Source organism: Nicotiana tabacum, chromosome 6 (assembly GCF_000715075.1).
Source record: "Nicotiana tabacum cultivar K326 chromosome 6, ASM71507v2, whole genome shotgun sequence".
Lineage (NCBI taxonomy): Eukaryota > Viridiplantae > Streptophyta > Magnoliopsida > Solanales > Solanaceae > Nicotiana > Nicotiana tabacum.
This window is the reverse complement of record NC_134085.1, coordinates 141,731,712-141,744,303: the sequence shown is the minus strand read 5'-3', so window position 1 is coordinate 141,744,303 and position 12,592 is coordinate 141,731,712. Positions and strand designations below refer to the sequence as shown.

At 36.1% G+C, this 12,592-nt stretch overlaps 1 protein-coding gene across 6 annotated transcripts; it reads left to right on the top strand.

Moving 5' to 3' along the window:
• The first annotated feature begins 4,259 nt into the window (after nucleotides 1–4,259).
• On the top strand, nucleotides 4,260–12,092 carry LOC107831691 (putative protein phosphatase 2C 76). 6 transcript variants are annotated; one of them, XM_016659475.2, is made up of 10 exons: nucleotides 4,314–4,384; nucleotides 4,822–4,886; nucleotides 5,189–5,488; nucleotides 6,665–6,792; nucleotides 7,666–7,764; nucleotides 8,280–8,438; nucleotides 8,940–9,026; nucleotides 10,229–10,320; nucleotides 11,224–11,298; nucleotides 11,567–12,092. In XM_016659475.2, exons 3-10 carry the CDS (start codon nucleotides 5,229–5,231, stop codon nucleotides 11,723–11,725), a joined length of 1,059 nt encoding a protein of 352 aa, XP_016514961.1. In that variant the 5' UTR covers nucleotides 4,314–4,384; nucleotides 4,822–4,886; nucleotides 5,189–5,228; the 3' UTR covers nucleotides 11,726–12,092. The 6 variants fall into 6 exon arrangements, with proteins under 6 accessions (XP_016514959.1, XP_016514961.1, XP_016514962.1 ...); XM_016659479.2 differs by lacking the exon at nucleotides 4,822–4,886 and having other exon boundaries at nucleotides 4,341–4,384; nucleotides 5,189–5,246; nucleotides 5,363–5,488; XM_016659478.2 differs by lacking the exon at nucleotides 4,314–4,384 and having other exon boundaries at nucleotides 4,748–4,886; nucleotides 5,189–5,246; nucleotides 5,363–5,488.
• Nucleotides 12,093–12,592: the final 500 nt, after the last annotated feature.

The window sequence follows — 12,592 nt, the reverse complement described above, 5'->3', positions numbered from 1 at the left end:
CTTCTTCTGAAGTGTTAAATTCGGATGGGTTATCATGTGTTAATATATCTCCAAGTTCCTCGTCTTCTATGCTATCAACATCTTCACGTCCTTGATTTCTTCGTTCCGATCTAATCCAATCTCTGAAACATACTAAAACTTCCAAAGTATAGCTTCCCAATGAGTGACGGGTGTCTCCAAGTTGTTGTCTTGCTTGGCTAAATGCACTCTCTGATGCAACAGTTGAAATTGACACATTCAGCACGTCCCGAGCCATAGTGAAAAGAACAGGAAATTGCTTTCCATTCTCATGCCACCATCCCAACGGTGAAAATTTCTTTGTGCGAGGCTTTTTTTGCTTCTGCAAGTAGAATTGAAGTTCATCAATGTTCCTGCTATTGGTTTGAGCGTTAGAAAATGTAGAAAAAATATTAAAACTATCAAGGCCCTCTTCATCATCCACAGTAGCAGAAGTGGTACAATGCATAGTGGGATTAACATTGCCTACATCAATTACATTTGCATAATAATTATATAATTGTTGTAAATAGTCATTTAGCTTGTTCATACAAGTATATAAACCTGGGGTTTCAGTTGGTCCAATCTCCATATAAGTATATAAAACATTCATTAATTGGTGACAATGAGACATCTTAATAGAAGGATTTAAAACAGCACCAATTAAGTAAATCGGAGGAATTGAAAAGAAATATTTTTTGAATTTTGCTTGTATTTTTTCAACAACATCCCTATATTTATCTTTCTTCTTAAATTCAAAGAGTAGAAAAGAAATTTCAGCTATATGTACTAAAGCCATAGTAACAGTAAGATAATATGCTTAAGAAAACTCAACAGTAGCTGTATAAAATTTAACAACATCATTAATGACCTCCCAAGTAGTAGTTGTTAACATACAATTTGGATTAGTACAATGCACATTAGCAACTCCAGTTTTTGGGAATCTATATTTGTAGCAACATTTTAAAAATATATATGTATAATTCCATCTAGTAACAATTTCGTCTGGCATGAATCTGGGTTTAAGGTTATACTGGATACACTTATTCTTAAATTCCTTTATTCTAGATTATCTATTATTTCCTTGAATAACACCAACTACTCGTCTAACATGAGTAATCTCAGTTGAAAATAAATCAAGGTCACTTTTAACAATTAAATTATAAACATGGCATGCACACATAACATGAAAAACTTTCATTAAGAGGTGGTTTCAATGCAGTTTTAACATTGAAATTGCGGCATTATTGTTAGAAGCATTATCAAAAGACATACACAATACTTTTTACTTGAGATTATAAAATTCAATAACTTCACAAATAGTACTACTTATAAACGCAGCAATATGACTCTGATCTTCATCATATTTAAAAGCGATAATACGTTTTTGCATACAAGTAGTATCATCTGTCCAATGACATGTAATTGTCAAATAATCATTTCCATTAAAAGCATGGCCAATATCAGAAGTTAGAGAAACTCTACAAGGAAGGTGGCTAAACAAATAACGTATGTATGTTTGATATTGTCCATGAAGTCTAAAGATATCAGATCTACAAGTACTTCTAGGGATACCTTTAAATAAAGGATTGTAAATCATTTGAATATACATAATAAGATATGATGAAGAAGCAAAAGAAAAAGGTAGACAACCCAAAGCAATCATTTTTGCTAACTCATTACGATCCTTCATTTTATCATATTTCACAAGACCTCTAGCAGTAGGGTTTAGAGTTGATTGATTTCCATCTCCATTAGATCCCCATTCTATAGGATGCTCAATTCTCATATGTCTACTAAGTGTCCCAGTCCCCCCTAATTGTCCTCCAGTCTTATGTTTAAAAGTATCATTACAAAGTTTGCATTTAACTCTATCACTATTCGGCAAGTCTTCAAAAAATTTCCAAATTTTACTTCTTTTTCTAAGATTACTAGTCGGGGCCACAAGTGGTCTACTACTAGCACTACGACCACCACCCTTGCTACCAGTTCCAACACTAATAGGTGTAAGTGGTATCTCATCTTCCATTTCTAATTCATTATCTTCTATACCAAAATCTTCCTGGAATTGTTCATAATCTATATTATTATTAGGTAATGTTTCAGGAATATTTGGAGAAGTATTTAAATTACTACAAGATGCTGAAGCTGAACTACTACCTCTTTTTTTATTTTTCCGATTAGTAACCTTGTTACAAACTCTTTTTGCAGCATTAAACATATTGTAAAAATTTAACTACTAGAAACAAATAAATATGCAAATAAAATAGTAAACGAGAGAAAGAGTTGGAGGGAGTGCACCGAATTCGACAATACATCGAGCACTTGATGATTTCGCAACTCCAATGTTACCATGAAGAAACGTCAATTGTTCCAATTTTGAAGTTCAACTGTTCAAACTTCAAATAATAAATACTACAATAAATTAAATTCCAAAAAAAAAAGAGCCAAATAGTTGATTGCACTTTAATAGATGAAGATTGAAGAATGAGAGAATATGAGAATTGAGATTGAGAGATGAGTGAAGAAATGAGGAAGGGGGGGGGTATTTATAGTTTTTCGAGGGGGGTTAATTTGTTGTTTTTTTTTTAAAAAACCCCAAAAATGGGCTATTTGTGCAATTCAGCCGTTGGGCAACGACCATATTGTGAAATGGACCATTGCCAACGGTAAGAAATCTGAGCCCATGTTTAAAAAAAAATTGTTACCGTTAAACCGGTCTGGGCCGGTTAACCGGATGGAGAATACTGTTCATTGCCGGGTTTGACCGGTTCGGTTAACCGGTGGTTCAAAAGTGAACGGTGCAAACCGCCCAACCCCTATAACCAGCCCCACCTGGCCCCCTTCTACCGGTCCGGGCCGGTTCCGATTTTAACCGGTCTGAGCCGGTCCGAAAACGGGCTGACCCGGCCCGTTAGACACCTTTAGTTTTAGGCTCGAAATCAAAGCATCCAAGTAAATATGAAGGGAATCTATCAATTTTACCACAGGCGTGGGTGATTTTGATTTCAGTAAAATTATAGCTTGTTTGGCCACGCTTTTCTGGCTAGTTTTTCTTTTTTCAAATTTAAGTTGTTTGGTTAAGTTTTTAGAAAGAAAAAATTACTTTTGAGCAGAACTAAAAGTAATTTTTGAAAAGCAAAAAAAAAGTATCTTCTCCTACTTTTGAGAAAAATATATATTTAAAAGCCAAATACTAGTTGCTGCTTTTTTTTTTTGTTCTAATACAAATTATTTTTACTAAAAGTATTTTAGAAATACTTTTTAAAATAACTGATTTTAACAAGCTGTTTGGATGGTGTTACATATTGTATTGTATTCAATGACCTAGACAGAATTTTTCGTAAATAGTGTCTTTTTTTTAAGTAGACAAAGAATTAAGTGAATAAATGAATTATTACTTTAGTAATATCATATTAAAAAGGCACAAAATCCGAAAATATTACTATAACTCTGTACGGCTAGTTTTCCTTTTTTTGAAATGTATCAATAACATTCTCATGAAATAGTACTAAATATGTCTTTTTTTTTTGTTGCTCCTTAATTTTGTTATAGGTCAATGATTCAAGTATCGGTAATACAAAGTATATTTTAACAAGTAACATCTCGAAAATGATAAAACATAAGAATGCCATAAACAGGTTCAAACTCGACCTCAACTACAAATTTGAAGCAATTGACCGCCAAACCAGCGAGCCTTCCCTGTCTAGGTGGTGTCACCTCTTTCTGATTATACAAATAATCTGATTTTGCCTATGTTTATATATGTCAATTTAATAAATCTTTCCGATGACACCGCTTCCGATAAGGTGGCTCCGCCCCTGATCGTATTGTATTGTTACTTTAAATACAATGTTTGTTTTGATTATTACTTAAATTTTATTGTATCGTATCGTTAAATCGGTTGTTACGTAACGGCGAAAAATGTTACTTTATGGAACGATAAATTTAATATGGTGGCATTGTTATCTTGTTTTTTCCTCTCATCTTGCCCTTTTTTATTATTAAATAATCATATTTTATTATTTATCTAACTATTTTGTATAATAATTTTATCCCATATATTTTTTTTAGTAATATTACAATTTTACATAAAATAATACATTTATCCTAAATCAAACATAGTAAAAGTTTGGCCAAATTTTCAGTATACACAACGAGGCATGGAAGTACCCCAATGGCATCCTCTCCACGTAAGCTCGTAAATGTAAAATTATTTAGTAGTAAGAAAGAGAAATAAATCTATTGGATCTGGCATTTCAATAAAATGGTGGGGTCCAAAGCACAGAGGATTATAAGCATGTAAAGTGGATGCATGTGGAACGCCACGTTGCCATTCTCTCTTCGGTGACAAGCTTCAAACGCCAGGCGTCTCTCTCGTATCTGAGTGAGTTCCTCTCTCTCTCTCTCCTCCGCCACTTCACAACAAACACATTCACTCATTTTCACATACACACACACTACTCTCCTCTCTCCATATTATCATCATATTACTTTTTCTCTAGATTTTTAGGGTTTCCTGATTCTTCCTTTTCAGCTTTCTGGATTGAGAAAGCTTAAAAAAGGCTTCGATTCTTCTCTGTCTCTCCCTCTCTCTTTAATTTATCTTCGGATTAATTTTTTTATTATTTTTTATATATTTATTTTGTGGATCGAAAATAAAGTTGGAGCTGATTCGGTGAATCTGATTCCGGATATTCTACGATCTTCTGTGCTTGCTTTTTTTTCATCATTCGATTCCGATTTCTGTAGACCTGAACCTGCATGTTTTACACAGATCGATCTGTTAATATTCAATTTTTTTTACCTTATCGTGGAATAAAGGCTGATTTATAGGATCTACCGTTCGAGTTATGTATTCGAGATTCACGGAATCTACTCTTTTGATTGTAAGATCAGATCCATCATGATTTTTTTATTTTCTTTTCTCTTTCTGATCTTCTTAAGAAGGAATTAATTGAAGTAGAGACGGTATATTTTTTTAAACTGTATTTAATTCACTGAGAATATGGGGAAATTGTTTAATTCTCTCTCTACTTGTAATTTCATTAAATGCTTAAACAATGTTTAGCAATTAAAGTGATAGAAACGGTAATTAATAGCCTTTGAGGAATTGTTATTTTTTTTTTGTTATTAAAGTTGTTTAACGGATTATCTGATGATCGTAGGTGCTGGTGTTTTTTCTTCTCAGGTTCAAGTTCCGGCAGTTAATGCGGCAAATTCAAATTTAGATGTTATGCAATAGCTGCGTAAGATTTGTGTTTTTTCAAGCAGCACATATTGATACACACATTGTGCAAAGGCAATTTATCAAACTCATTAAAAGTTTGAATGCAACTCGTAGCATAAGTTATTCTTGGAATAGTGTATATACAGCAAGGAGAACGATGATGGTGGATACTGGAGCAACTGCTAAAGGAGGACCTGTCGTTGATGTTTCACCGGAGAAGGATGATAATAATGGTGGTTTCGCTAGCGGAGGATGGAAGAGGTGATTCATTTTAGCAGATATAATATTGTAATATTATATCCTTGAGATATGTATTGTTGCAAGATAACCAATTATAGTTTTACCTGATGGAGCATTCATGGACCATAGACTTTGTCATGCAAAACAAATAGCATTCTTCGTAGATTCCATTTGGCGTTCTTCTGGCTTATTGAGGTAGTAAGGCGCATACTTTGCACTGCACGGTGCTGATAAGCTCCATGAAGCTTTGTGACTGTGACATATACTCACAATGTTTGACTTGATCATCCAGATGTCTAAGGGGACAAATGTGCAGCCCTTGTCGAAAAATTAGTGTCCCTTAACATAACTCGTGTTTTACGACTTAGCACTTCATGCCAAAAAAATAAAAGAAGTTAGCACAGGGTATGGGTGAGTATGGAGAGTTGATATTCTGAAGTTTAATATTACTCTTACTTTCAACAGTTTCCTCGACTAGATCATTCAAAAAGCTGCTCCCTTGTTTGCCTTTTCTTTGTCGTAGTCGATAGCTTTGTCTCACAACTTACTCCTCCTGAGTACAGATGCATGATACTAATGTTTAACAGGCTTGCAACATCAATATTCTACTTATTGATGGAAGAACAGATGGTTTACATGTTAATTTTTCAGCCCTGTGGGCTATGTTTTTTGAGATGTACAAAATTTTTAATTTCTAGCAGAATATTGTGACAAAATCAACGAAAAGAGCTTAGGGATATCATATGCAGAAAACCGTTCAAAACTATTACTCCTATAAGATTTCCTTGGTGATAGAGAATTTGTGATCTTCACTTCTAAAAATGGCAAGCTTTCGTATGTTCTATTTTAACTCCTAATTTGGTGGAAAAGTAGAGTGTTTAACTGCTTGTAGTATTGGTGATATTTTCTTCGGAGAGTGAACTTTTTCTCATTCATTTGCTTCTTTACCCTTGCCATACAAAGGGATGATGTTGATAAAGGTTTTGAGATTGACTAAGTAAGTGTTATATGCTGTGATGAAATTATATATGTTGTTCGTTGTGAGTTGACAAGATACATGTTTCATTTTTATCACCATGTTTACTCTACATGTATAATAGATGTTCATTTGTATTTTGCTATGAGTAACTCATACTTGTTGTCAAAATTCTTTGTAAAAATTGCTCATACTTATTTTTGTCCATTCCCGCTTGGCAGTGAAGATGGAAGACTGAGTTGTGGTTATTCAAGCTTTAGAGGGAAAAGAGCCACCATGGAGGATTTTTATGACATTAAAACTTCCAAAGTTGATGGACAAACAGTTAGCTTATTTGGGATATTTGATGGTTAGAACTTGCCGATCATCCTTCAGCTTGGAATGTGATTTAGGATTTACATAATGACCAATAAGTCAATCATTGCGAATCTTCTGGCTTGAAGCTTGTATTTGCTATGCCTCGTCTTTATATTAGTAGCTTAGTGTTTTGCATGAATACGGGTCGGTGAGCTATTGTTTGCATGAACTGGTGAATCTAAGGGTCTGTTGTTTAGTTATTTTCCTGAAAGCAGTTTTATTTTTGAAAACCAAAAGCTATTGTTTTTATTGTGCGGGACAGAGCTGTTTTGTTTTCCGGAAAACAAAAAACTAGCCAGAAGGTTGTTTTCCCGAAAACACTTATTTTAACACTCAGAACTTATTCTTCCATAACAAATGAAAATCCATATGTAAGATCTTATTGTCTTCCAAAATAAAACCATACAAATACTAAACCAACATCTAACTCCGGTTGAAATGCAAAGGCTACCTACTGTTCAAAATAGAGGGATGCTCTACTGGAATGGAATTGGTAGAACCTCAAACTAGGGAGAGTTTTGTACTCCTTTCTAAAATCACATATCCTTCGATCTAACTGCTTTAATTTTTTTCCCAGTGGGGGCTTTAGAGAGAGGCGGTCCTCAGCGAAAGACTAATAATGATCTCCAAGTGGGGTTTCTGAAATTTATTTTCCATTTAGTTTCAGCTATTTGATTTCTCTTACTTGGCAGCTAGCTGAACAGTTTTCTAATCTAAAAACTGTATTTCTATATTAGTCTCAAATATTTTATGAGCGTGTGACAACTTTGGTCTTTTCTGAGGTTGACTGTTAAATTCTTACATTTCTGCAGACTAGGTAGAATAAGCATTGCTCTTTTTTAATCATTATGTCATGTTACTGCAGGCCATGGTGGTTCCCGAGCAGCTGAGTTTCTGAAGAAACATCTCTTTGAGAATCTAATGAAACATCCAGAGTTCCCAACGAACGCCAAGTTGGCCATAAGTGAGTTCCTATCTGTTGTCCTACGGATGCATTATATGAATCTCCACTTTTGTACTCTCTCAGTAGGCTCGAAATGTGCGATCCGTCCATTGAAGCTGACATATAGAGTTCATATCTGTTGTCCTACGGATGGATAATATGAATCTCCACTTTTGTACTTTCTCAGTGGGCTCGAAATGTGCTATCTGTGCATTGAAGCTGATATATCTAAGTTTGACATATTTATGCTGTCATAACATCTAAAATGTATCGCACATGAAAATGACAAGGGCAAATTACTTGAGCAGCACATCAGTTCAAGCATACTGAAACTTAGAAACTTTTCTTTCTCTCTCTCTCTCTCTGTGTGTGTGTGTGTGTGGGTGGGTGTCTTCTGTCTCTCTCTCTTTGAATTCTATTACTTCTGAAGTTGTAGCTGTGTGTCCAATTCATGATTATCACACTGGGACAAAGGGGTGTGCGACTCTATTTTGCTCATGACATTAAGTTTGTGGACTACTTTCATCATATTGCAGGTGAAACATATCAACAAACAGACATGGACTTCTTAGATTCTGAAAAAGATACCTTCCGAGATGATGGTTCCACTGCTTCAACAGCAGTTCTAGTTGGTAACCATCTCTATGTTGCCAATGTTGGAGATTCACGGACTATAATATCGAAGGGCGGAAAAGGTAACATCAGATTGTTAACAGCTTAAAAAGTTCTGGAATTTGATAATAGAAATAGTTTCAGCAGCCACCAGGGGTGAGGAATGATCCCTTTTTAATTGTATAGGTATCTCTACTTCATGTAAAAATGTGATACTGGCGGACTCGCTAGATCATGTGATTTCTATAAACGCGAAATTTCATTTCCTTTAAAGCAGGCATTACCATGTAAAACCAGATAACAACTAAGTAAGTTAGTACAATTACGTAGGTTTTTCCCGTTTTGTGGTATACAAAAGTGGAAGTGATAGCATAGCTGGAAATTGAAGCAATAAATAATTGGTATCCTCCATGGTCCTGAAGTTCTGTTATTTTCTTATGCCTTATGCTCTATTTTATATGGTAATATTTCTCTCATATGTTATAGTTAATAGCTTATCGTCACTCTCTTGTCATTTTGTAGCCTAAAATCTTGAGACAACTAGCATCTTGGCTAGACAATTAATTTAGTTTCATGCTTGACAGCAATTGCTCTTTCTGAGGATCATAAGCCCAATCGAACTGATGAGAGGAAGAGAATTGAAAGTGCCGGAGGTGTTGTGATGTGGGCTGGTAAGCAATTTTCTCTGCCTATAAGGCATTGCTCATTTGGGTTGCTTGCCTGTTAATTGATAGTTTCAACTTGTGGGTTGTCCCGTCAGAAATGGACCATCGTAGTGAATTTTCTGATGCTTTAAGAGAATGTGTTTTGTCATCAATTAGTCATCTGATACAAAGACTCAACTTGCATGTCCTCCATTTGTTTTGCATTGATGTAATTCATTGTGGTGCAGACAGTTGTGAAAGGGAAGATTTTTAGGCTACATGGATGTAATTGTAGAGGTTTAAAATGTCTCCAAACCATGGAGAATGGAAGAAAGAAGCTAAAGGAAGGAGACTTCACTGTTGTCATAAAGTTTGGCTTGAGTTTTTCGGTAGTTCTCTAGTTTCGTCGTACCATTCTTTAGGTGGTAGATTGGGTAGAGTGTTATAGGCCGTCATCAGTGGCAAAGCCAGGAATTTTCCGCAGGGTGTTCAAACTTGAAAAAAGTAATAAAAATTTCTGACAAAGGGTGTTCAATATTTGTTATATACCTCTAAAACCAAATATTTTACCTATATATGCAGTGTAATTTTCCATCGAATTGACCACCCTTACCATAGTGTAGCTTTGCCCATGGTCGTCATGGAATCAAGTTACTCTTATAATTTTGTTAAAATGTTGTTGCATGTGTGCATGCTACAACTATGAGATGTTTAGTGCGTGGGAGTGGAGCAGGTGTCCATCTGGAAATAGATGCCTTGCCTATGTGGATGTCCACTTGCATGCATCTAACTAACTATTTGTTTTATTGGAATAAAGAAGCTAGCGGGAGGAGACTTCATTGTTGTCATAAAGTTTGACTTGAATTATTCGGTAATCCTCCAGTTTATTCTTACCTTTCTGTTAGTGGTAGATTGGGCAGAGTGGTATAGGTCATGTGGGAATCAAGTTACGCTTATACTTGTATTAAAATATGGTTGCACGTGTGCATGCTACACTTCCATCTTGAAATTGATGTTTTGCATGTGGGGTAATGTCCACTTGCATCCATCTAACGAACTATTTGTTTTCTTGGAAAACCGTATTTACTGCTGGATTAAACTAATGTTCTCACATTTAATGAACGTCTTATTTGGTGAGTGGACCCTTGCTGCTGTCATATTTGTTGCATGAGCTTTTGTATAATCTCTGCGTTAAACACCATTTATGCTTTCTGTTTCTGTATTATCAGGTACCTGGAGAGTTGGTGGTGTATTAGCAATGTCACGTGCTTTTGGCAACCGTATGTTGAAGCAATTTGTTGTGGCTGAACCTGAGATTCAGGTAGATTTATCTATTATCTATTTATTTTTTTGCTTCTTTAGATGTGTAAAAATGAAAGTCATAGTGGCTGGAGGACTTGCGATACTTTGCTCCCTCACCCAACCAAAAAAGAATATACTTGCTGGGCAATTGGATTAGTAGGATGCCCTGTCCCATCTGGCAAGACCTACAGCCTACCTGCCAGCAGTTACTGTACTGCAATATTTTAAGGTTTCATGCACTGGCATGGATTGTAGCCTATATGAGGTGCAGGTCAGTGCATGTGCTCCAAGGGATTGTTAAGAGTTGAGATAACTGGGAAATGTATGTGACTTATGCCCAACACTTGCACTTCATGAACAATTTATCTAGCGCCGTCATCTTCGCTAAAGCCCTGTGTGTATGAGTTATGCATCATAATTTCTTGCCTTATTTGGCTAAAATAGATAGATGTTTTAATTTTATTATATTTCTATTCAAAGAGGACTTGATTACTTCGCTCGTGCGGAAAATCTTCAATTTCCTTTTTTTTTGGGGCTACAGAAGCAGCAGCTTCCTAATGAACAGTTAATAAAAATTGTCATTTCCACATCTTCGGAATCTTTTTTCAGTTGCCAGGGCTAGTATCCGTCACACGCCCTTTTTAACAGTCTAAGTCTTAGTGAAGTTGGCCTGTCAAGAATTTAGTACCAAGAATGGTGTACTTTTAAGGAATAAAACAACTAGACCAATTGGTTTATGGGAGGATAGAGGGGAGAAGGGCTGCTAAGTTGGACGGATTTACTTATGAAACTAAAGAGTTGGAAAGGGATAGTTGGAAAGGGATGCTAAGTTGGACGAATTTACTTATGAAACTAAAGTGTTGGAGCCTTGAAGGCATTTGATATTTATCATAGTCATTTATCATCTCTCTATATGTTTCAGGATCAAGAGATTGATGAGGAATTAGAACTACTCGTGCTTGCCAGCGATGGGCTCTGGGATGTTGTACCAAATGAGGTAAATCCTGTGCGTGTAGGCACGCTTGCTTGCTCTTTCTTTCGTTCCATATCTTTTTGCCCCTCGGAATCGCGCTGTTTCCAGTCTTCGTGGCCTTCTTTCGGTGGTAACTTGAAGATTTTTAGGCTATGTCACAGCATTCTGACAGATTTCTGTAATTGTTGTGAGAACTCAAAGCCTGAACTTCTAGACTGGCTTCTCTTTTGTGGGTGATCTCCTTTGATATCAGTGTTTTTTCATTTAGTTGCTGATTTTTGTCTTCCTTTAGGATGCTATTTCACTTGCACAAGCAGAAGAAGAACCAGAAGCAGCTGCTAGGAAGCTAACAGAAACTGCATTTACTCGGGGTAGTGCTGACAATATTACCTGCATAGTGGTGAAGTTTCACCACAAGAAGGTTGAACCAGAGGGGAGCCAGCAAGGTTGAAGAATTTGTTGATGCTGCATCTGCCTTTTCCTGGTGGAAGGCTGCTTCAATGATGCCGGTGCAAGTTGCTGACGATAGCATCACAGGGGCTGTCATTTTTTCATTCATTTCTTTGCATTGTTTTTCCCCGTCATCCTGTTTAACTGTTGTATTTAAGGTGTCTGCGTTTGTGCGTCTGCTTTCTCCTTTTCTGTAGAGGTATTGTCTGGATAAACTTTACTGTGAAACGTAGTTAAAAGGTTAAAAAAAACTTGGTAGTTCTACTTTAAGTACGACCTGGCTGCATGGAGCCATTGAAGGATTTCCATGCATCCCTTATGATTTGGCATATTACCTCTCACAGAAAGATGATTTGATGAATGACTACTTACTAGTGTTTCGAAGTGGTTGGATGTGTATCGCTAACCTCAGTTTTAAACCAAGTTGGTAAATGACTCCACCTTCAGGTGAGTGACATATTGTCGTGCCAGAGGAAGGGAGGTGCCGGAAGTGTAGTGTGTGGAGTATGCAGCGTTGTTTACTATCATAGAGTGTAGTTGTGACGGAAACAAAAAGCTCTTACAATATAGACGTGCAGTGCTCATGCTAAGATATATATGCACAAGCGTGTGCTTTTATGTAGCGAGTTTATGTTAAAAGTTATTTGCAGTTCGAAACCAAGTCAAACCCAGCAATCCTGAAATTAAAGTATTCCCGCGTAACTGTGGATGAGTGTTTCTGTTGCACCGGTATAGTTAAAATACACCATGGGAGTTCATCTTTTTGATGCTTGAATATGTCCTGGATGAGTGAAGTGAAAATCGAGTGACTTAGGAGTTGGGAGTGCAGGAATTCGGCTTGCCTTACGACATTTGAGTCAAATCAAAA

Excerpts from the sequence above, each read along its gene's own strand:
- LOC107831691 (XM_016659473.2), top strand. The coding sequence starts at position 5,229 with ATGTTATGCAATAGCTGCGTAAGATTTGTGTTTTTTCAAGCAGCACAT. Across the intron at positions 9,027-10,228 it reads AGGTGTTGTGATGTGGGCTG|GTACCTGGAGAGTTGGTGGT; the intron begins GTAAGCAATTTT and ends CTGTATTATCAG. Across the intron at positions 11,299-11,566 it reads GGGATGTTGTACCAAATGAG|GATGCTATTTCACTTGCACA; the intron begins GTAAATCCTGTG and ends GTCTTCCTTTAG.